The sequence below is a fragment of the Penicillium malachiteum genome (assembly GCF_028827825.1).
Source record: "Penicillium malachiteum strain IBT 17515 chromosome Unknown utg000005l:1.0-9002435.0:326005.0-9005861.0, whole genome shotgun sequence".
Lineage (NCBI taxonomy): Eukaryota > Fungi > Ascomycota > Eurotiomycetes > Eurotiales > Aspergillaceae > Penicillium > Penicillium malachiteum.
The window spans coordinates 1,859,634-1,883,648 of record NW_026643099.1 but is presented as its reverse complement, the minus strand read 5'-3'; the positions used below and the strand labels follow the sequence as shown (position 1 = coordinate 1,883,648).

Here is a 24,015-nt window from a genome sequence, read left to right as displayed (position 1 = left end):
ACACCGGCTCACTGGGGTCCGATTAAGTACTGGATACCCCGCAGTTCGTTGCCTAAGGTGCCCCTGTGATTACAGGATCAACCTGACAAGTACCGTGACATTATTATAGAAAGTGTATACAGGCAGCGTGGTGGGCTATAGATCAGGTTAAAATTGATAACTTGATCCGTGAGATTTATAAGAGAGTGGAGGCTGTATAGAAAAATAAGGGGTTTTATATGAAATAGTAGGGGTTAAATAAGTGGAATTTTCAATTTTCACACACTAAATTTTCAATATTTATAAGCATAAATATATAGCTAGAAAGGTGGTGGTGTAGCATACTGTAATGTAGATATATATATTTGCGGATGTAGGCTGAAAAAGTGGTGGGTAAAGACTTATTGTGTGGGGGTGTAATTCCCGGTCTCACGGATCACCTCAAAACACTATACTAAACACAATTTTTCAGGTCATGATCTTTCAACAACAAGAATATATTTTTATTTGATTCTCAAACCACTATAAATCTCTAGTCTAGTCTAAGAAGAAGAGTATTATAGCTGGCATATTCAGGAAATGATTATTTACATACATTACCAAAAATACACTCTGGTCCAGCGATGAAGATATATATACTCCGTATCTACATTATCATGCTCCAAAATATTTATAGAGCCTATAAAAATACCTAGTGCAATACGTTAAACATCAAGGTACCTGAGGGCTATGTGACCTGCCTTGAATGTTAAAAATAAGAAGTTATGAAAAATCATGTTTAGTATGGTGTTTTGAGGTGATCCGCAAGACCGGGTGATCCGTGAGACCGGGAATTACGTTATAGGGCCTCTAAGTTCAATTTACACGCGTTTTGAGCCAGCATTGAAATTATCTCCTCTTCCGAGTCTCTCAAACCATAAGAGGGGGGAATAAGGAATCTTTGGCAAGAAGGAGTACTCTCCACATATGCACACCCGATGGTCGTAAGGGACAAATAAAAAAAACAAACATACAACAGTCAGGATTCGCATGTGGTCACCCACCATACTACTAACTGACCGGCGTGTGGCTTAAGTACGGCTGAGCGGACGGGAAGCCCTGTTCTCCACACCCTGTGGTCGTATGTGCTTGATAGACTATTAAAGAGGACCTCATAATGTAGGAGGGTGTCAATTTTTAGAACATGTAGTATGTCATTGTTAGGAAAGAGTGCCGTTGAAATGTAAAATATCTCCAAAAAGTCATGCAAGTACGACTAGAGAACGTTGCCAAGTTATGTACAGCAAAGCCACATATAGCCACCTGTTGACAATGATCTCTCTTACGACGACTGCTTTCCATACAGCACCAATATATACACATCCCCGACTTCATCTTCCTGGTTGAGGCTATTGGTCTGCACAGCAATCGTCCAATTCTTCCAGTTCTTCTCCTGGAGGTTCTTGTAGGAGCGGACTTGCCAATCCAGAATCTCAGTAGATTCGCTGGTTCCCTCAGCAACCGAGACAGTCAACGCATCAAGTAACCCTTTATGCTTGGTAACAAATGTGATGCCTCTGGCCTCCAATTTGCCAATTCTCTTAGCCCAAAATGGCAAACGCTCCTCCAAGTCGCCTAATGTCATGGTGATATTAGAGTCTTCAGTGCTCGCACTCCTGTTCTCCCTTGCGGCAGCGATCTGAGTACTGAAGTCATACCACTCATTGACAAAGTCATTTTTCAAGTTCCACATGGCCCAAAAACCATTTTCATGACCAGTATTCAGGGCGCTGCGGACTGCACCATTGGCCGCCCCTCGAAGACAGGCACCGCCATCTAGAGAGGTGTATTGGATGTGTAACTGGACGTCGGCGATGCTGTTGTAGTCAAAACGAGCTATCTCCTGAGGAAGATCCAAGCGCCAAGAAGAAATGACGCCAGCTCCTTCAAAGGGTAGGTAACGCTCGCCAGCAAAGTTCAGCTCGAAAACACCCGGATCATGGTTGCCAGAGCTGACGGCCACGGCGGAGACAGGCACTCGATCTGTGCGGAAAGCCTCGTCGTTCCCAGCGGAAATTTTTGACCATGAGGTAGCGTACTCCTCTGAAGTTGAGGCAGTTTGTGATACGCGGTATTTGTGCTGCTGTAGAGTTAATGTGGCATTGATGCCGCAGTGAGGGCTGAGCACAGCAGGGACAGATACAGCGACCGAACGAATTCTTCGCATGTAATGACCAGGGAAGTCGAGATCAAAGAGCATTTCACTGAGTGAGAACGTCGTGCTACCAGAGATACGTAGTCGCATGAGGGCCAGTGGATCGACTTGGCGTAGCGAGATTGTTTTGCTAATTTCATAATCGTGTCTCCGTCCCTCACGATGAGCGGCCTCAAGACGCTTCAAGTCTAGGTAGAGATGATCGGCCGCGAGGAGACCATCTCTTGATGCATCCCAGTAGCCACCTGGACGTAGAACAGACATCCTGCGGCCATTCTCGAATGACAGAGCCCCCCTCAGCGCTGCGAGCCATGTTCATGGCGAGAGTGTAGGCCTGGAAGTACAGACCCCGAAGTGTTTTCTCAACCCAGCTGTAAAGGGCCTCGTTGGTGTACTTGGAACGCAACCATGCTTCCACCTGTTTTGACTCTTCAACCTCCGCGTTTTGCATTTCCAGCTCTTGCTCTGCAGCTTTCAAGCGCGTTTCCTGAATTTCAATTTGCTTATCAACACCCTTAATCTCTCGTCCGCGTATATTGGCTTGCAAGCGACGCTCTTGCAGTTGGCGCGTCAGTTGGGCTTTACGCGCTGCTTGATTTCCCCTCTCTGCGACTACCATAGCAGCCATCTTTATTGCCGCCGATCCGGCCTGCATGCAAGTAGCGATATTACTTCCACCGCCGGCAGCAACGGTGGTACCTACACCCATAGGCATAGCATTAATGGAGACAGATGGAACCATGCAAAAGGGAGCCACAAGCGCATCAATGCCCGCGGAGGCAACATTAAGACCCATTGCCCATGTGGCCAAACTCATCTCAAGTTCTTCGTATTCCGACATCCGCAATTCACCCTGGCTCGGCTTATCGATGTCTTGTTTCAAATCGTTCCAAGCAGCCTTTCTACTGGGTATCAACGATTCAGATTCTCCAAGGAGAGCAAGGTAGTAGGCAAGCTGCGACGTAAGAGAGTCGCGGTTTAACTGTAAGGAGTCAATAGTCTGCTGACTCTCCACAATGTGCGTCTCTTTGATGTCATGCATCATCTGCTGAATGGCCGTTGCATGCTTTGCGCGCAAGACACCAAATGTTTCACCCTCCTTCTTTTCAATTGCAATCATAAGTCTTTCGCCCAAGGAACGAACCTCTCCACAGAGATCAAGCGCTCGATGAATCAGGAAATCAAATCTTTGACGAGGCAGCGGACTGTCCCGATCACCCATGACCATGGCCAACGCATCGGCACTACTGAGCCCCGCTGCGCTCAGCGCAACGAGCGCCCCCGGGTCGATTGAGGGTTCAATCAGCGCATATGATATGGGACGACCGTCGATATCCAAGCTATTCCGTACATTGAACAAGCGCTGTTTGATCACGCTGCGAACTTGTGCAAACTTGGGATTCAAGGGCACCCCAAAGTACGGAGTGAGAAGGAAGCCAACTACATTCTCCTTGGCCTTATCCTTATCCCCACTGGTAGCTGCACCCTGAATCAGCTTTAGCTCCGGCGAAAAAGGCAAGCGAATCCCGAAGTTCATGTTCTCCTGATAGAGACGCTCGAAAGTCCATGGATCACGACCTCTGCTCAAGTCATCAAAGGTAGAATCTCGCCCGATGCTTTTGTGGTCTCCAAAACGCGCCACCTGTGGTGGCTCCGGACCCAATACATGAATGGCTTCAATGTATCTTTGAGTTGCGAGTGGCAAACTTTCAAGAGTAGCCTTGCGGAAATGTACATCGCCACTAGCTATCAGAATCTCAACATATTTCATGACAATCCATTTCATGTACGCCTCGGGACGACCACGGGCTGTAGCATGTACAAGCGTACCATGGGATCGCCGTTCCAGAATTGCAGCCTGCAGCTCTCTATTTGAGTCAGGGCCTGTTTGAGTGTCTGTTGCGATCGGGCTTTTGATTTTCTCTTCTGCAATACGTCTCGCAATGTCCTGGAATGGAGGGAATCGCCATGCAGATCCAAGAGGTTGCTTTTGAACAGTAAGGGTTGTCTGGTCCGAATCAATTCTGGCTGCACTCGCGGCAAGAAGAGAGACAACAACCTCCGACTTCACGTCTGCTTCCTGTTCATTTCCCGGCTGTGCATTGGTGCTTACGTTTTTCATCAGTCGCTTCACGTCGGTATCAATTGTCGGGTCAAACACCAATCGAGCAATTTGTAATGCCTCGTCAAACTGCTGCGAAGCATGGAACCGATCCATGGCCATCATAACAGAATGCAGCCCGATCTCCCAGTTATAGATCGCGCTGGGCTGTCCCAGCTCATGACAACCTTCATCCTCGTAAGCACCAAAAGACTCTAACCCAAAAGAGGATGCTGAAGACGAAATCAAATCAAATACACTCTTTAGTGGGTTTGTCTGATCTGTGGCGGCCTGCATCAGCTCTGTCGAAGAGACATGGTCTAATACAACAGTATCCATGTTCTCGCGCATGCTGTCCCAGGTCCACCAGAGACCGCGCCCTTTTGAATCGGGAATGTTGAAGTAACTCTTGCATGTTCCATCGGCGCCACTGGCACTGAGGGCAAGACCTGTCAGTTTCTCCTCCTTGGAATCCATCGCAAGTGTCCAGGTGATCTTTTTAAGCGGCAGCTGGCCACGAGGAAGATCAATATGTTGCTTTTTCGGGTCGCTGCTCTTCCTGTTCAGCTTTTCAATCGCATCCGGTACCCAGGCAAGTACTTCAGGTTTCTCTTCCTGCCTTTCAGATTTAGATGCCTCCGGCAGTGACATTTTCGCGTACTGTGATCCTTCCTTTTCTATGTCGACATCAACGCTGATTTGTTGGAACGAGCTGGGCAGTTTGCGATTGAGCGCATACACCCCTGCAGGCGCAAATGCCCCCACAGGAAGGTCAACAGCATGAATCTGGTCGTTCCGGAAGACGAAATATCCGACTACGGTCGCTAGCCCGTCATTTGAGTTCGTGTAGCTCACAACAAGCCTTACGGCTCTGGAGACCGAATTGGTGATGGTATCAACTCGGAAGGCCGTCACCGCAGGCATTGTTCCGGACTCCACTGTCACGCTGCCAGGGGACATCCGCTTCGGCGACCATTGTTCGCTGACGAGCTCTGTCCAGGCCATGGTAATCTCCCAAATCCGTCGGGGAGCCATTTCATTAACCGCAGTACTACGGAAGTCATCAAACTTTTTCAACTTGTCCGAGTCATTGGGCTTCCTTTCTAACGTCTTGGGGGCGATCTGAGGTAGGAAGATATATAGACGACCTCCCGGGACAACAACAGGCAATATATATGCTCCCGAACCGGTTGATCGAGATCCGTCCCAGTCTGACTCCACAGAAGGAATGTCGATCTCGATCGCCGACCACGGTCGCCACAATCGTGCGCCACTGGGCCACTGTACAGTCAATCGACGATAATAGAATGAGTGTGGCGCAGAACGAGTTCGACCAAAAAGGTGAAATGTATCCTTGGCTTCGTGAACCTGCTCATGGGCATAGGCGACCACGTCAAGACTCGCGATTTCGTTCAGCCCAGCGATGTAGGCTCGAATCGCATCCACAAAGGTGACAGGTGTGAGGTTTTTTTGCATGAGGCTAGCCTCAAACTTCTCAAACAGAGGGCTCTTGTCGTCACGCAGAGAAGGATCTAACCAGTTCTCGGGATACAAGAAGAGCTTTCGATTTGCCTCCCAGAGACTGTATTGCTGCATCCAATCCCATTTGGCACGTACTAAGGTATTTTTCGGTACACTGGGCTCCAGACCAATTAGGCATCGTTGTACAAATAGTTGCACGACTGAGATGGCTTGCTTGATGCGAGAAGTACACAGGACTGGACCCATCTGAACATCGATCAGGAAATGCTCGAACAGGCCATCTGCATCCCAAATCTTGAGATCCTTGCGCACGTATTGCTGTTGAAGCAGGTATGCCACGAGCGCACGTCGCTGGTTCTCCATCAAGCGGCCGTCGAACTGGGCACGCTGATCAGGCATCAGCCTTGTTTGGAGGGTGCGTGCTATATCGGAATCATCCACCGATAGTAACTTGGGCGGCTGCGCGAGTTGGAATAGAGTCGATATGCTTGGTCGTGACGCTGGTCCACCAATGGCCTTGCCAAGGCGCTCATCTAGCTGCATTATCGCATAAAGACTATGGAGGGAGTCCATATTACGCAACTCAGTAAGTATTGTCACTGCGTCAGAGTCTGTTGGCTCTTTGACACCATACTTGGCTTTGATAGCTGCGAGCATTCGAGACTGATCCCATCGAGTGCCAGCAACAAGATTCGATGTAAGATCTGCCATGGTTGTGGTTGAAGTAGTACTCAACCAAGAAATCTTTGCAAGCAGGGGATTGGTTCCTTGTGACTCCAGCGTCTTTTGCATCGAAGTGTTCCGTCTTAGATCGGAGTACTGTTGTAACTGAATGAGATCTGCAATGGAGGGTGCGTTCAGGTCAATAGCTAACATCCGGCGTGATGTCAAGTCTCCCTGGGTTTGAGCCTGTTGGGCTTCTAGCGCACTCGCAAAATACCCGAGCTCTTCAGCAGTCAGTGACATGACTCGACAAATAGTCGCAACCTTCATCACAGCACTGATGATAGTTGAAGCACGTTGAATGACAAATGATGGCAGCAACATCTTGTCAGTCATGGAAGCCGGTAGCAATTTGGGCGTTGACCACTGCAACTCCGAGGATGCGAAGTTAGCCTTCAGAAGGTATGCCTGGCCACCTCTCATCCGTGTTCCCATGAACGACCTGGACGTGGGACTATAAGCCAATGTGATTCCATTGATAGTCAGGTGGGGCTCCTCAGATGTGGCTCCGGTGGTCCCCGTCTTGACCCCCGTATAATGCAAGGAAAATAAGTCAGTCGAGTTCGGTGTGAAATAGGCCTCAAACCCCCCCGGAAGAATTGCTTCCCTTGCCCTCGCTCAGGGATTTCATAGCGCTCATCACTGATTCCTTCGTGTCGTTACTCACACCAGAGGCAGAGGCCACCCGCACAACACGGGAGATGATGACGGCCACAATTGAGACATCTAGGTCCGGTATAAGGTCTTTCATGAGGTTCAAAATGTATGCCTCTAGCAAGTCTTGGATAATTGTGGGACCAGCGAGCTCAATAAAAGCCTTTCGCCGGGCTCGCACCTGGAGCGCGAGCTCCGAGAGAAGACGCTCCTCGACGTCACTTTTTTCCTCTTCAATCTTTCTTTCGATCGTGAGCTCCGGCCAATCAGCTTTGAACAGACTAGTAAATCTTTCAGAGCCAAATCGCGTCGCAATCTTCCCTCGTACTTCTACAGCTTGATCAGCCATTTGGAGAACTGCAGCTATGATGCTTTTGTTCTCTGCATCGGAAAGAGCTTGTGTTGAGAAGGATTTAACCTGATCCCTTTCCTTGGCAGACAGGATGCCAGTCAGCTGAAGCTCCAGACTCAATTTATTATTGTGTCCAATCTCAGGAGTGACCTTGATCTTGTATGGAAGCTCAGAGACGCCCTTCACAAGACTTTGTAACTCGTTACTATCCGTGGTATCCACTCTCTCCAGCTGGACTTGTGAGCCCTCGATAAAATCCGTCACAGTGGTGGCCGTAGAAGAATCAAATGTACGGGCTGCACAATCTGCGACATGAAGAGTAGTCGCCACCTCGGAACCTCCTACAAAGACGAATGGCACAGATTTTCGAATATCTTGAGCGCCTTGCAGGATGGATGAGGCCATGGCTAAAGCCTGAGCATTATCCTCACAAGGCTGCGACAAGGGGTTCAAGACATTGGATAGAGAGGAGACCGTCCATCCGGTTTGAAGTAAGGTCTTCCATGCTCGAATAGTTGAGACTGTAGACATGGGACTGGCAAGGGACTCTCTGCCACCAGAGTCACGGAAAACAGCAAAGAAAGCGGCGAATTGAGCAGCAGAAATAGAAAGTAGTTTGCAAAGCAAGACTTGTTGATAAAGAGCAGAGAATGAAGGTACATTCAGATACTCTCCCTTCTGTCCGCTGGCCGCTAGTAGATCGTCGAAGAACTCGATTGGCCATCCGAGACTCACACAAATACCATTCTTACGCTCGCTTAGTAGGAAGGATGTGAGCTTCTTAGATCCGAGCCCTGATTGTAGCTTGAAGTAGTCACCAAGTTTATTCGCAATGCCGGATTTGGAGAGAGGCGCGAAAAATAATTTATCGACCTCGCCGGCTGCAGGGGATAGAAATTTGCGGTGCATTAGAGAGTCCTCGCCGAAACAGTCAATGGGGCCCCATAGCGGCAGAAGTTCTATGGGATCAAGAAAGCTTCCCTTGCAGAGTTGGCTCAGCTCGACAACTGCTGCGAGTGCCTTTAAAACGAACGGGGTGATCGATATGACCTCTCGTGAGGTGGCGGCACTGCTGCGTTTGATATGTGGACTCGTTGACATCTCGAGGGTTCGGAAACAAACCACAGCAGCATCCAATTGCTTCGTCGACCATCCGAGCTTCGCCTGAACACGCATGAATGATTGCAATGCGAGCGCGGTTTCCTCCGTCAGTGGCCTGAATGGTGGCTCGGAAGCCCCCGACATCAGACGTAGCTCTTCCAAAGAGTTTGTAAACTTGCCAGAGCCTTTCAAATTGGTAATGACAAGGTGCTGACTAAAACACTGTGTCTTGACCAGGTCAAAGATGCTTTGGAAGTTGAGGCCTGATCGTCGCATTAACTGCTTTTTGATTCTTGAGATACCCCTTTGTGGATCTAGCAGTGCCTCCCTCGCTGCTTCTGCGGCCATTTCAAGAGTCACTTCAGCTCTTGGAAGGTCACCACCGGATCTGATTGCCTTTCGCAACTTAGCATCAGCTTCATTCTGCATCTTAGCTCTGATAGTAGTCGCATCGTAGCCCCATAGGTCCGCTGCAGTCCAGGGGCATTCCTTGTCAATAGCTAATGGATTTTTCGATAGGCCCATCAGTGTTTCAGCCAGCCATTTGGGGTAAAACGTTTCTCCAGTGATTGCAACAAATTCTGCTAGTTGCAAGCCAAGTATCTCGGCCGCACGATAGCGTTCAAAGGTGTCAAGCACGCCTGCCTCAATGCGTCGGTATTGCGCATTGACATCTCCATTTGAATTAAAAGTCTTCAAAACAGGACCCAACACCGATTCAGGAGCCTGAAAAGTCTTTGCAAGATCCAGCATGGTTACATGAAATGTGGCAAAATACTGCGTCAATGTGTCTCGGGCCTGGCTATATGGGAAGTCCGCGAAGGGGAACATTTGCTTCGAGATCAATTTATAGGCTTCAAGTATAGTGTTTCCGGGACGGTGAATTGCAGTTTCAGAATGGTTATGGCCACTATCCGGTGTGTTGAAGACACGAACACTGTCGTAGTTGATTGCGGCTCCTGCTTTCTTGTTGCGGTTCTTGGCTATGATGAATGACTCTAGGACTTCGTTTACTAAGCTCACGTACGGCACAAGTGTTTGCGCGTTCGCACACGTCAGCTCTAGTCTGGTCAAGTCGGGTCTTCGCAGAGAGAGAATCTCCAGCAGATTTGTGTTTCCACAAGGTGTGGACTTGAGCAGACTGAGCAAGTCCGCAAAGTATGCTGACAGGCTGGTCACTGAGCAACAGGTCTCGCAGGCGATGTCTTCCAGTTTGAATATATCGGTCAGATTGTGTTTCGCCCGTGCCGGATCTTCATCGTCGTCATTGGGAAGTTGCTGAATTTCACGCGCTGCAATCGGAGTGAATTTGGCTCGGCGCGATTGCATCAGGGACAGCCACATGTTCTCATTCCAGCAATCCACACGCTCTGCACAGTCATATATTTTCAAGGCATTCTGCTTCGCCATACCTTCGCCGATCATAAGCGTGATCCAATACTGCTTGTCAGCTTGTGTGATCTCACGAAGCGTACGGTATTGCTTGCGGTACATGATCGGGACGTCCCTTGGATCTTCCGCTATCCCAGCCAGCACTTTGAGTGACTGAACAACCTCTAGCGCATCAGGGAAGGCCGGCTCCTTATACTTGAGACGGGTGGCCGCTCGGGTTAGCAGGTCGGGGGTGCCGATGCCATGACCTTCCTGAGCCATAGTAACCAGAATGGCACGTATGGGAGCAAGTAATGGGGCTTTGATAGCAGTACCGAACAGACCCTGATCAAGGACTCGACACATTACTCTTAGAGGCTCCCCATTGAATACAGTATGCTGCAACTGGATAAGAACGGGCTCGCTCAGCGCCTTGGGTGGTTGAAATGTTGAGAATTCCAATCCCATGTTGGCACATATGACCTCAAAATCAGATTTCTTGGAAGGATGAAGGCCCTTGTTGGGCTCTGTCTTCGGGAACAATAGCTTCACCAGTTCGTCTTCCAAATCAGCAGACTTGCATGGGTTCAACTGCTGCAGAATCCATCCACAGACAGCAAGAGCGACCACTGAAATGGCTCCAAGGTCGGGATCTGCCACAACTGCTGCATCGCTACAGTAGTTCAAAAGAGCTTTCAGGAACCGGAGAATGCTCACAGACTCAGGGGAGGCATTACCCTCGCGCAAGACCTCATCGAGGGCCTGAATAGGTGTCTGAACCTTGAAAGGATCTGTGGTCTTCCTCTCTCGCAACACTTTATTGACATTGCTATCTAGATGAGTTTCTAGAAAGGCTGCAATAGTCGCTTCGGCGAGAAAACTGGCTGCTGTAAAAGAGGCCATGTTGGTGAAGACTGTAGTATGATTTTCTTGGAATCACTTCGGGGAGTAGATGTTGCCTTCAATGTTGACTCTCTCATCCGATACTAGTGCAGTAAGTAGTATGCCATCGTTTATTTTTCCCTGATATGTTTGATTCCCATCGGCTAAACTATGATCCCTGCACGCGCTGGTGGATATCATGTGCTCCTCAGCTCGGACTACCTCAAGCCCAGAAATAGTGAATACGTAAGCTTTCTTGTCAGCACTCGGCATGTCCGAACATACCCATAGGCGTTCATGCACCCCGGGCCAATTGCAGCTACCGGTGGCGTTTATGCATGAGCATTCCGAAGGAGCCAAAATGTGATAGTCGGCTACAAGAGCCCTGCCTGCGCCGTCGAGCGCGATTGTTATGCATTGAATGGAAAAACTACCGAGAATTTCAGCCAATTTCCGAATTTCAAAGCTGAAATCTCGACATCACATCTCCCGTCACATCTGTGAGAGCTGTCTTCCAATCGCCAAAAATTTACTCCACGGACAGAAGGAATAATTCATGGAGCTCTTCGAACATTGGTTTGGGCTTTCGGCTAGTCTCGCCCAAATTTCATGGCTGCCAACTGAACATTGAAAGGTGTTGAAATATTGAAGTATTGGTATTGAAGTATATAGGTGGCAAGATGTGCAGCATCCTGATGGGTCATGCAATTCGCCAACAAGTTTTTACTTCTACATCTCAATTGCTCAGCCAGTGAACATGGCACCCCTTAGCCGGTACACGTTCGACCTCCAGACCGATCATACGCGTCCGGAATCGTACTATGACCAGATTTGCGCTCTTTCTGAGCAGACTATCAACAAGAACTTCGAGAAGCTGTTTGAACAGCGCAAAGATGACATCACACAGCTTAAATATTACAAAGGAGACATCAGCGATGGAAAGGTCATGGCTGTTCTCAACCCACCTGTTATAACTCTGAAGTTTGATGATGTTGATGCAAAGATGCTCTTCCGTCTAAGGTACGTCGAACATACCCCACGAAAGGGACCAGGAACATTGTGGGATCCTGGTGGCTAACCTGTTGACTTTCAGCTTCAAATCTGGCTACGTAATTGTGGGCAAGGGTGAGCGTAATCAGATCAACCTGAGTGGTTGGGAGATTGCGGTCCCTGCCAACCTGAGCACCATGGTTGTCAACCCACCAGAAGCCGAGAATCTTTCCAAACAGGAAAGAAAGCTAGCAAATAACTCATTCCACGAGCTCCAGAAGACTTATGAGTTTCACGCGACAGCAACGCCAGAGGAGCAGCGGCCCTCGAATGACAAGTCTCCGCCTCGTCGTATGATGAAGCCTGGAGAATACTCCATACATCGCCTGTTTGCAGCCATTAACGGTAAGCAGTCAGACCCCTTCCCTGCTAAATTCTGCTTTTGACTGTCAGTGAGTAATGACAATGTATGGGCACCAACATCAGACAGCGACTGGGGCCTCCCTGATATGCAAGCTTCCTCGGTGCCGGGGCCCAATGGCAGCAGGCTCAGCCTACAGGAATGGACTGAGGAGGCCGAGAATCGGAGCCGACAGGCAAGCGTAATGCACGTCCTGCGATCTTGGGCTGCCGATCACAGGGACTCAGCCTTGTTCACTCTGGGTCTCCAAATTCAACTCCCAGAGAAAGAAGACAGTCGCACCCCGAGCTTCAGTAAGTGAATATCTGCATTTCTATCCTTTCCATAACCTGCTAATGTGGTTGGGATGATGTTCAGTTCCCACGGCCTTGCGCCTTCAGAACTACCCATATTTTACCGATGCGGAGATTCGAGATTATAAGGAACCAGAGAACTTTACAGTTGGAGAGGTTGGTCGTCTCTACAACTGCTTTGTGTATTGCGAGGCCACAGATGGGAGAAGCCTCCCTAAGGTCAAGCGTCTTCCATTTACCGGAAACCTGGCGGAACCCAACGGGCCTCTAGGAGGAGATCTTGGAACCGGTGAGATCAACGGGAGTTTCGTGGTTAGCCACCATCTCTACCTGGAGAGCAACCTCCTGAAAATACTCCGGGACCTGTCTCGTGCGATTCAAGTCATTCCCTTGACGCCTGAATGTACCGTCAACGACGACAAAAAGGACAGATTCCAGCCACGATTTGCTTTTGGTAGTGACCCTAGCGAGGCGTGGGACAAGAACAGACTGCCAAACTCACATGTCAATCGCGGCGATCCCTTGGATGCACACTTCGATTGGAAGCCATCCCCTGGAGGGGGATACGAATGGTCTGATTTTGTGGAGGCTTGGGGCAGCAAGACCGAAGTTTATGATTTTGGGGCTGCAGGTTATCAGCCCGGCCCCTTTTTTCGTAAGTGGGATATCAATGCCAAAATGAGCACCAAGGTCTCCTGGGTAGAAGGCACAAGTAAGATCTTGGTGTCTGGACGCACGGAGTACTTCCATTGGGAGGGATATAACCGGTCAACCCCGAACTTTCAAGCTAGCAAAAATGGAAGCTGTCAATGGGGCGAGTAAGTTACCTGATTCTCTTCAGACTTCATTCTCACCCCCCCCCCCTGTCCATGAGCTATGACTGACCGTTGGAAACGGTAGATTCTCCACCATTGTAAAGTGGAGCTTCATCATCAACCTGAGAGTGCCAGAAGATCTTCAGAAAGACCCCACACAGTACAATGGAGTTATCGAGCCAACTCTTGAGGGGATCGACCCGAAGACCTTTTTGCCAAATGACTACAATGTTGATAAGAGCCACATGCAATATGTTCTCCACAATGCTCACGAGCCAATTTGTAATACAATCAACCAGCAAATCGCCGCCTCGATCTCGAACATCAATCGGGCCATCAAGGGAAAATTTGCCAGTATTGGCAACTTCTTCTATCCTGGTACCCAAGAGTTAATCTTTGGCCCACCCCGGTTGACTAAATCGGGCGATATTATTGCCACAATCAGCTACAAGGAGTAAGTTTTCCATGTCCTAGCCATCCAGGCTGATCACTGACTGGTATCTTCCCTCAAAAAAGCCTGCCGGCTGATAGGGTTTCTGTACGCCCTCCTGGAAGAATGAAGTGGGAGGAGCCAGAGGTTCAGAAGCCCGAGACAGTTATCGGTGATCCAACTATGGACCCTGACCAATTCCCGAGCCAGACTCCTTTGCTTACATGGACCGGCTCTGTTGACTCATACACTCCTCCTTCGCAGCCAACGGAGCCAAGCAACGGCTTGATCACGCTCCGTGCAACTAACAAAACTGGGAGAGCCATTGCCTTCAAACGGATCAAACTTAGTATGATACCGACCACAAATATCGGGTTTCCGCCAACCTGTTTGTTCATTGAGGACAACCTCGACGAGTGGAAAGAATGGGTCAATCCAGAGACTATCATCAAGGATTGGGAAGCTAGACGGAAAGCGAGAATTGATGCGGATAGAGAAGCCGCGGAAGCTGCAAAGAAAGCGGAAGATGAAAGGAAGAAAGCTGAGCTTGATGAGGAGAGAAGTAAACAGCAAGAGAAGAAAGAGCCAGTGGCTGGCCTCGAGATTCCTTCCGCTGATGCTCCAATCAAAATAATTCCAGACGCCGAAGACTCAATCCTCACTGGGAAAGAGTCAAACCTGTCCGAAAAAATCCAGGTCCCAGCCACCGCTACTGGCGAGAATACAGGCGGAGTTGGAGACAAGTTCGACTCTCCGAAAGACCCTCTGGTTGAAAAACCCGATCCAGAGCCGCTGCCGCCGCTGCCCAAGGCCACATACCTCCTCAAACAGCATAAGGTGACTGCCCAGGGCAAGATGTGGGTACGCCTGGATGGCACTGACATGGTATTCGAGATCATGCCTATGGGGAGTGACGGCGATATTAATGAAGGGGGCAAGGTCATTCTGGGCCGCGATGCGGTACTGGAAATTGTTCTTGATGGCAAAGTGTCCCTTTCTGGCAAATATCTGCTCGAGATCCAGGAATTTTGGGCAGATCCAACGGATGATGACAGCAGAGCATTTGATGAGTTCCCATACGCCTACGTGGCTGTGGAGCTGAACCCGTCGGGTAACGGCACGGTGAAGGCTCTTGACTACAATCAGGCCAAGGAGATCCAGATGAAGAAGGAGTAACTATGTGAAAAAACTAAGCTTATTACTAGGGTACCATGAGCGAAGAATCAACCTTGGAAGTATACGGAAGGACTCGGACTCGGGGTGATATTATGAGCTGGGTTTCCTCACAGGTAGCTAGTAGCACCAGTAGAAAAAATACACGTCTTCAAGTGTTGGTCCAATTTAGTACATAAGAGTTCCGATAACGGAATAAAGTCATGGTCTGAGTAGGAAAACACAATCAAATGGTGGCATGTGAGCATAATCCAAGTATTCATGAGAGATTCTTCGCGCTGGATCCGGTCAGAGCCTAATATGCTAGGGCGGCAGGCTAGATGGAGGCTTATCCAGCAGAGCTGAAATTCGTCCAGTGTCACGGTATTCATGGTCTTCGACATGCAAGTTTTGGTAATTCTAGGCGACATCATTTGAGAAAAGGTATAAATAGGTCTCCGTGCCCCCTCATTGCCCAGGTATTTCCACCACCGTACATATTCTTTCAACCTTCAAGTCAATCCAACTCAACCTCACAAGCATACGAATTTTCGAGAAATGGGTGTCCCACCACCACAAAGAACTCGGAGCTCGGGTTTTCACTCTCTTGCTCCGCCGTCTACTGGTCATGCCCATGCGAACAGAAACAAAATTGCCACCAACCGTAATCACCTCACCGGTAAAGGAACAAGTATCCCGGCCCTAAGCAGTCACCAAGTTTCTGTGGCAGGGTCCTTCCTCTCTAAACCCAGTCTGCCTCAATCAAAGTCTCTTGGCGCAGATACTCTCGGGTTTCATAGCAACTTTGAGGCCATTTCCAAGGGCGGAGGCGCATTTCGACCGATTGGAACGAACGGTCAAGCCAGTTTCAATGTGCACCCGATCAATGGGACCCTCAATGTTTCCATTCCTATTCATACCTCTCCGGCTCGAGCGGGGTTTGGTCCCACGTTGTCCTTGAGCTATGATTCTGGATCAGGGAATGGAGTCTTCGGCATGGGGTGGCAATTGTCTGTTGACGGGGCAAGTGTGAGCAGAAAGACGGGGAAGGGGATTCCGCGTTATCAGGATCAAGATGGAAGTGGCTTTGCCAATGAGGTAGATGGAGATACAGATGGAGATGAGTTCATTTTTGGTGGCAGCGATTTGGTGCCCACTCTAGACAGTGAGGGCAATGAGATTAGTATTCAAAGTGTTGGCGGATTTAGGGTTACGAGGTACCGACCGAGGGTAAGAATTGGCCCTATCCCTATTTTACAGCCAAGACTATCCATCCACTAACACCAACAAGCTTGATGTTCAATCTGTTCGGATTGAGAAATGGACCAGTCTTGTTGATGAGAGCGATGTCCATTGGCGAAGCATCTCATCTGACAATGTCGTCTCCATTTATGGGGAGACCGATGATTCGCGCGTCATGGATCTTGATGCAGTTGGTAGAAGCCGACGTATATTTTCCTGGCTACTCACGCGCTCGTTTGATGCGTCGGGGAATGCGGTCATGAACGTCTACAAGTCCGAAGACGGCGTCAAACTCTTTCCAGGCGGAGTCAAACCAATGTGGGAGCAGCACCGCTCAAAAGAAGAAAGGTGTCGGCAGAAGTATCTGAAGCGCATTCTATATGCAAACACCGTCCCTGCACGAGATCTAGAGACATGGAATTACCGCCCGGTAGAGAGTTGGAAGGATCTAGGCTGGTTATTTGAGGTGGTGATGGACTATGGCGAACATGATGCTTTGGTACCACGTTCGACCGAAGATACGCCCTGGTCCGTTCGAGAAGACCCCTTCTCAACGGGGAACTCAGGATTCGAAGTGCGCACCTATCGGCTGTGCCGCCGTTTTCTCATGTTCCATCGCTTCCCCAAGGAGCCAGGGCATCCAGGGGAGGCATTGGTCTCCTCAACGAGACTGGGCTATAAAGAGACCAAACAGGGGACTTTCTTGGTGTCTGCTACAGCTATGGGACATATGATTGACGATTTACACAAGCCTAGCGGGGCTGTAGCGTCTTATAAAACCGAGTCATTTCCTCCAACGACCCTTACATATACTACAGCTCCAGACCTGCGCCAGATCAAGGCTTTCCGGGCAAACGTCGTCAATCTGGCAGACATGCCACGCCCAGGCTCACTTGCGGAATGGATAGACCTTGAGGGCGAGGGTATCCCCGGCCTGTTGACTCGATCTGGCGATGGCCATCTTGTCTATCAACGTAACAACGGCGACACCACGTTTGGAACCCCTGAGATTCTCAGTCAGCAGCCCTCTCTAGCCACCGGCTTCTTTGGAGGGTTTAGTGATCTGGATCGTAACGGACGACTCAATCTTGTCTGCATCGACACAGACGGGCAGCAACAAGGCTTTTACGAGCGTGATTGCGACTCCGAGACATGGAGCGAGTATTCTGAATTCCCACAAACGCCCGTTTCCGAGCCACGAGAGGAGGTTATCAGCATCGACCTGACGGGTGAGGGAATTACAGATCTTTTGCTAGACCAGGGCGATGCTGGGCATGGGCTGATTTGGCAAAAGTCACTGGGAAAGCAGGGAGTCTCTGGCCAGCGTCGCGCAGACTCTTTGCATGGCGACTCAGAAGCCCATGTCACCTTTGTCGCAGACATGACAGGCGATGGCCTTTCCGACATTGTTCACATTGGCTCCACAGGGAAGATCACTTACTTTCCAAACCGAGGTTATGGATCCTTTGGGTCTCCTGTGGAGATGGGCAGTCCGCCCATCATAGAATCCATGGATCCCGCTCGTATACGCTTCATTGATGTAGACGGTAGCGGGCCGACGGATTTGATATATATTTTGCCCATGGGTGGGATTCACATTTACTTCAACCAAGCGGGTAATTCATGGACGGCTCCTCTTCTGGTCTCGCGGTTACCACGAATAATTGACCCGTCTTCTGTCTTTGTCCTGGATCTCTTGGGCCAGGGAACAGCATGTCTCTGTTGGCATAACGCAGCTGGACGAGATGGTCCGGCAACGTCAGAAATCAAGTACATCGATTTAATGGGTGGAGTAAAGCCGCATCTCCTGCAGTCATATGAGAATGGTACAGGGGTCATGACGAGCGTGGCTTATACCCCATCTATCAAGCTTTATCTGAAGGATAGAGCTGCTGGTAGCCCATGGACGACAAGATTACCATTTCCCGTCCAGTGTGTGACGCAACTGATCACACGAGACAGTATCACCAACAACACAAGCACAACAGAGTATTCATACCACAACGGTTGCTACGATGGTGTTGAAAAGACCTTTGCTGGGTTTGAGATGGTGGAGACCTGGGTGCGTGCTAATATTCCCTTGGGCGAAGAGGGGGTATATCAGGCTCCTACTCTGTATACTCGCTCTTGGTTCCATGTCGGCCTTAAGCTGCTGCCGGACCAAACAGCCTTTTGTACACCATCGAACGTGTCATCTAGTATCGAAGCCCTCGAAGGAGACCAGGCCTTTACACAGGAGGCCCTCATTGCTCTGCGCGGAAAGCTTCTGCGTGTTGAGACGTACGGATTGGATGGCTCCCCAAAGGATCATCTGCCATATGCTGTAGAAGAGTGCTCATACGATGTGAGACAGCTTCAGCACCGCTTGGATGGCAAAACGAAGCATCCAGTCTTCCAGGTCATGCCTAGAGCGGCTCTGACAACCGATTACGGTCGCTCTGTTGAAGATGGGCGAATGGTTCACGAGGTTGTACTGAGCACAACTTCTTGGGGAGAAGTAGCTCGTTCTCTCTCTATCGTCTACCCTCGGCAGCCAAAGCACATGACTGGTATCTCATATTCCGATGTCAAGAAGAGTCAGCGAGCAGGTCAGGTTTTCATGACTGATTATTGCTTTACGAATGCGATTTTGGACGAAGTTTTTCCTGAAAAGCGCGCATTCCGACGTCCTCTTTGCTGGCAGCAGCAGATGTTTGAGGTTCCAGGCTTTTCATTCCGTGAATCCATATTTGACATTGATGTGCTGCGCAATGCGGACTCCGAGAAGTGGTCAAAAACTCTCCTCTCCGAGTCCCGGGTCCTGTTCAAGAACTCCGCGCTGAATGACACGCTTGACTTTGGCAAGATCGAGACTTTTTCTGTGCTAGAGCAGTCCTTCAATCTAGCATTTACTCCTGAGCTCGTGACAAGCCTAGCTACTGGCCAACAGAGGAGTGGAATCACGCCGCTAACTGCGCCTGACCTGATGGTTGACAAAGTCTTAGCTGAGACTGGCCTCGTTCAGCTAAAAGGCGATGGGAATTGGTGGCTACCGTCCTCATGTCATTACTTTACAGACTCGGGAACACCCCATCAAGAGCTTGCCAGCGCACGTCGTTCATTCTATCAGGCAACTGTGAGCATGGACGTATTCAATAGCCGCTCCAAACTGAGGATGGACAGGTACAACCTGATGGTAGAGGAGACTCAAGATGCGCTGGGGAATACAATCACTTTCACAAATGATTACAGAACCCTTCAGCCATTCCGAGTCACAGACGAGAATCAGAATACACAAAGTGTCCTCTGTGGGCCACTGGGAGATGTGATCACCACCGCAGTTCTCGGCAAACTCACCGCCGCCAATGTCTCTGATGAAGTTGACAGCCTCGACGATTTCGATACAACAGTCAGTGAAACGGACATCCAGTCTGTTTTGAGCGACCCCAACGGACCTGTCGCATGTCGCCTACTTGGAAGCGCTGGCAGCCGTACAATCCGTGTGCTCGATGCCTTTGTGAAAACGCAGAAACCAAATTTTACAATTAACATCACCCGAGAACGCTCATTTCGAGTCCCAGGGACCCCAAAGCTCCATGTAGCGGTCACCTATCTACAGGGTGCAGGAGAGGTTTTACAAACTGCCACTTTAGAAGAATGTGGACTTCCGAGTTCCTCTGATACAAAATGGCTGATGAGTGGATTCGAGGCCACAGCCCCGGTAAGGATGTTTGAGCCATTCTTTGCTTGCACTCCAGCATTCGTACCTGTAAATGACTGCCACAGCAACGCAAGTACGAATTTTCATGACGCTCGTGGTGCCTGCGTGGCCCAGCTTGCATCAGACCATTCCTGGACCAAGACCATCTACACTCCATGGAAGGTGGTCCACTGGCATGAAGGCGATACACTACCCCTGACTGATCCGAAAGCGGACCCAGACGTGGGGCACTATTTTTCTCATATTGCTCCTTCAAGGTATCTACCCACATGGTTAGATCTACAGCAGAAGCAGGACAATGAGACGGAGAATCGGAGTGCAATCGAAATGGCAATCACACAGTCTAGAGTATATATCAGCCAGACACCAAGAACAACATTCTTAGGTTGTCACCCGGCAGCACCACAAATCCGCTCCATCCATCAAGCTGGGGATGGAATCATGATGACCGAAGCCTTTGAGTACGATGCTGCTGGTAACCAGACGCATTCATGGGACAATTTGGGCCGCTTAGTGGAAACAGCATTGTATGACAAACTGGGTCGACCAATCCAGGTACGCGGCATGGACAAGGGAGATCAATGGTCGATTTCGGATGCTGCAGGAACACCAATCCTCTCATGGAATTCTCGTGGCATCTGCTACCACTATAAATATGATGCACTGCGTCGGGAAACGGAGTGCTGGCTAACTGTGATGCCTACTTCATCAATTTCAACGGAGCAGGTGAATGGCCAACTGGTCGTTGAGACGCAGTATGGTGAGACAAATGAGGATGCGATCCAGTCCAACCTTCGAGGTCGCGTCTGGAAGGTTCGCGATCAAGCAGGCGAGCACACGCAATTCGCATTCGATGTGCGCGGGCGGTGCATCCGCTCGGGATTCCAGGCGGCAGTGGAGTACAAGGCGGTGATCGGCTGGAAGAAGCAGGAGAATACTCAACTTGACGAGAGTCGACGATTCCAGAGTGTAGTGAAATTTGATGACCTGGGGCAAGCGGTCTGGGATGTGGATGTACAGGGAAACGAGACCCGAAGAGTTTTCTCCCGTCGAGGTCACGCATCGAAAGTTGAGCTTCGACACGTCAGCAACCAGCCCGATCAATGGCAGACTTATCTCATGGACGCCGTTTTTGATGCTACTGGACTTCCTCTTTCAAAGACGTACGGCAATGGCACGCGGACGACTTATATCTACCATCCTGAATCGAGGCATCTCTTAGGCCAGCGCACTGTGGTTCTTAAATCACAGAGCAGTAAGCTTCAAGCCGCGCGGCAAGATGTCAAAGAGGACCTTTCCTTCGTCTATGACATAGCAGGTCATCGCGTGTTCAAGAGCAATAAAGCGGACAAACCGGTATTCGTCGGGAATGCGCGCATCGGTGCAGATTTCACTTACAGCTACGACGGAATGGGACAGCTTACGAGTGCAACTGGACGTGGCAGACTTCCGGCTGCTGCAACACAGGTACAGCCGCATAGCGCTTTGAATGGCAGCCCAGAACGATCGGGTCCTACAGAGGGGGATCGGCCTTATAACTACAGAGAGTCCTACACATATGATTTGGCAGGTAACATGACGCGCATGCGCCATGAGGCACTTGGCGGGGCTTCTATTTCGGGCTGGACCCGCCGCTTCTACTATGAGGAGCCGAGTCTACTAAGCGATGATGTTAGAGTGATGGGCAACAAACTGAGTCGAACAACTGTTGGGAAGAAGCAACAGCGCTACGTTAGCCAAAGTGACCCAGACGATGATGAATGGGCCGAAGGACGTACGAACGACATTGAAACTGACGGCACCAACAACAACTTAAGCAGACTCCACGATGCTGGCAAAGTCGGTTGCATGACTAGTTTGCCCGGATTTGCTCTTCTGCGTTGGAACGAGGAGAATCGTCTAGCCGCAGCTTCCACGCAGCGTGTTGGCGACGACAGTATTCCCACAACCACCTACTATGTCTACAGTTCCTCTGGCAAGCGTGTCCGGAAAGTGACTGAGGCCGCTGCCAGAGACACCGGAGGAAACCCATTTCCACGCAAACAGCGAGAAACGTTTTTCTTGGGGGGTACTGAGCTAAAGATTCTCTACTCTGGTCAGGTCTCGCAGCGCTGGGTGGCACAAGTCGAAGATGGTTCCGGTGGGCGGATTGCGTTCATTGAAACAGGTGCCTCAAAGTCAAGCTCTGTGCACTTGGTTCGCTACCAGATAGGCGATAATCTTGAGCTAGATGAGCAAGGCCGCCTGATCTCCTATGAAGAGTATACCCCGTTCGGCAGTCCTATCTTTGCTACTACCGGCAGGGAGATCCAGGCACGGCGTGAATATCGTTTCGCTCGTTATCGCTGGGACCGTGAGACAGGATTCTTTGCCTGTGGAGCGCGATATTACTGTCCTTGGCTCGGTCGGTGGACAGCACCAGATCCCATGGGCGATGTAGATGGGCCAAATCTCTTTGTCTACGTCGGGAACGACCCGATTAATTTCCAGGATCCCCTTGGAACGTCAAGAAGCCCTGAGCGGGAGAACAAGTATAGCGACCCTATCACTCTGTCCGTGACCCGGGAATATGACTTGCTTCACAGAAGCAAAATTCTAACCATTCAGGATCTAATACAAGTCAATCTTTCTGAGCACAAGGTCTCACGTCCTGCCAAAGCCTATTCCGAAAACTACATGAAACCCACTAAACAATTTCGTGCTCAGAATTTGGCCCCCAATCTTCAACCAACAAATCCCAATTCCAAGGTCTTTTCCCAAAAGATTAAGGCCATGGACAAGAAACAAACGAAGGCTCTATCTGGGGTCAACTCCAAAATCAATCCTGGGAAAATAAATGAAGTACCCAATATGACAAACGAGCAGAAGTCGGGTATGACTCTGATCAATAAGGATGTGGCCTTGTCTCCCCGGTCCCGAGAATTTATCGAGAAGATATTCAGCCAGCAATACACGAATTTGACGAACTTGTCTCAAAAGCTGTCGAATAACAGTTCTGGGACAGACACCAAGTCCAACTCGATTCATCAGGCAAACATCGAGGAGCCCCTCAGCGAACTCAAGCATTTACAATTGTTCGCTAATCTCCCGCCTGAGAAGCGTGATTATCAGGATGGAAATCGCTTTGAATTAATGGACAAGCTCGTATCCGCAATGAAGGATTTTGCCGACAATAACCTTGACCCCAACGCGACGGGCAATACCCAGATTCGAAGCGATATAGAAACTGTGGACACCCTACATGGTATCCTATTCGAAGCCTGGGGAATAGTAGTGAATGGCCAGGAGAATGAGGCAGCTGTGGATTCAATCACCAAAGTAGCAATAGTGACTGAAAAGGTCGAACAGATCAGACCGAACTTGAGGCTCGAATTGCCGAAGAAAAAATAATGGCTCGAAATAATGATATTCCAGCGGGTTTATTTCCATTTCCTGAGTGCGGAATTGATCAGTTCATGAGGTTTTTTGTGCCAATTCTCATCTTGACAATGCTTTTCAGTGTTTTCTTACTTCAGTTCATTTCACATATAAGAACTCAATTGAATCACCCCATTTCGAGTTTGTCGCTTAAGCCACAAAGGCCCAGTTCAATCACAACACATAAATTCCCCTTTTCTCCACACATTCCTCTCACTTTGTTCCTTCGCGTAGTCACCACCCTCTGAGAACATTCTTGCTTGAACACTTTCATTTGTAGTTATATCTGAGTTATCGATATTGAATTTCATCCAGGATTCTTTTTTGAATTTCCAATGTCAATTGGAGCACTGGCAGCTATACATTGTGGCAAGCTCACCCTCCTCTGGTCCTGCTATCTTGCAGGATTTCCTAACATACATATAATATCTTACTAAAAAACTTGTATCTCCAGAGCTTAGGAGACAGCCAAACAACCCAACGCCATCGAGAGCGCAGAGAATCTTTAGCAGCCACATTTGCCCAATGGATTAAGCTGCGTCTGATCTAGGAAAGACTTATGATACTCCAGCTGATCAATACGAGAACCTCGCGTCAGCCAAAGCGCCACCGGCGCGATCGAAAAACATATTAATCTTTTTAAGGCACCTGGACCCTTCGCTTATTAGACTCGAGATGGAAAATCTGTATCATAATCCAGGAATGATTTAGAGGGC

The 24,015-nt window shown here is 49.4% G+C and overlaps 4 protein-coding genes across 4 annotated transcripts; 3 read left to right on the top strand and 1 right to left on the bottom strand.

The window, feature by feature from the left end:
* Window positions 1–1,300: 1,300 nt before the first annotated feature.
* N7483_010729 (uncharacterized protein) lies at window positions 1,301–10,860 on the bottom strand (the record flags this gene model as incomplete). Its single annotated transcript, XM_057094156.1, has 3 exons — window positions 1,301–2,475; window positions 2,522–7,001; window positions 7,066–10,860. The coding sequence occupies 3 exons, from the start codon at window positions 10,858–10,860 to the stop codon at window positions 1,301–1,303; spliced, it is 9,450 nt and encodes a 3,149-aa protein (XP_056940127.1).
* A 736-nt stretch (window positions 10,861–11,596) lies between these two features.
* N7483_010728 (uncharacterized protein) lies at window positions 11,597–13,816 on the top strand (the record flags this gene model as incomplete). The annotated part of the gene is made up of 5 exons (XM_057094155.1): window positions 11,597–11,859; window positions 11,933–12,234; window positions 12,283–12,543; window positions 12,608–13,361; window positions 13,444–13,816. The coding sequence occupies 5 exons, from the start codon at window positions 11,597–11,599 to the stop codon at window positions 13,814–13,816; spliced, it is 1,953 nt and encodes a 650-aa protein (XP_056940126.1).
* A 98-nt stretch (window positions 13,817–13,914) lies between these two features.
* Window positions 13,915–14,964, top strand: N7483_010727 (uncharacterized protein; the record flags this gene model as incomplete). The annotated part of the gene is made up of 1 exon (XM_057094154.1): window positions 13,915–14,964. One exon carries the CDS (start codon window positions 13,915–13,917, stop codon window positions 14,962–14,964), a length of 1,050 nt encoding a protein of 349 aa, XP_056940125.1.
* A 534-nt stretch (window positions 14,965–15,498) lies between these two features.
* On the top strand, window positions 15,499–23,272 carry N7483_010726 (uncharacterized protein; the record flags this gene model as incomplete). Its single annotated transcript, XM_057094153.1, has 2 exons — window positions 15,499–16,170; window positions 16,232–23,272. The coding sequence occupies 2 exons, from the start codon at window positions 15,499–15,501 to the stop codon at window positions 23,270–23,272; spliced, it is 7,713 nt and encodes a 2,570-aa protein (XP_056940124.1).
* Window positions 23,273–24,015: the final 743 nt, after the last annotated feature.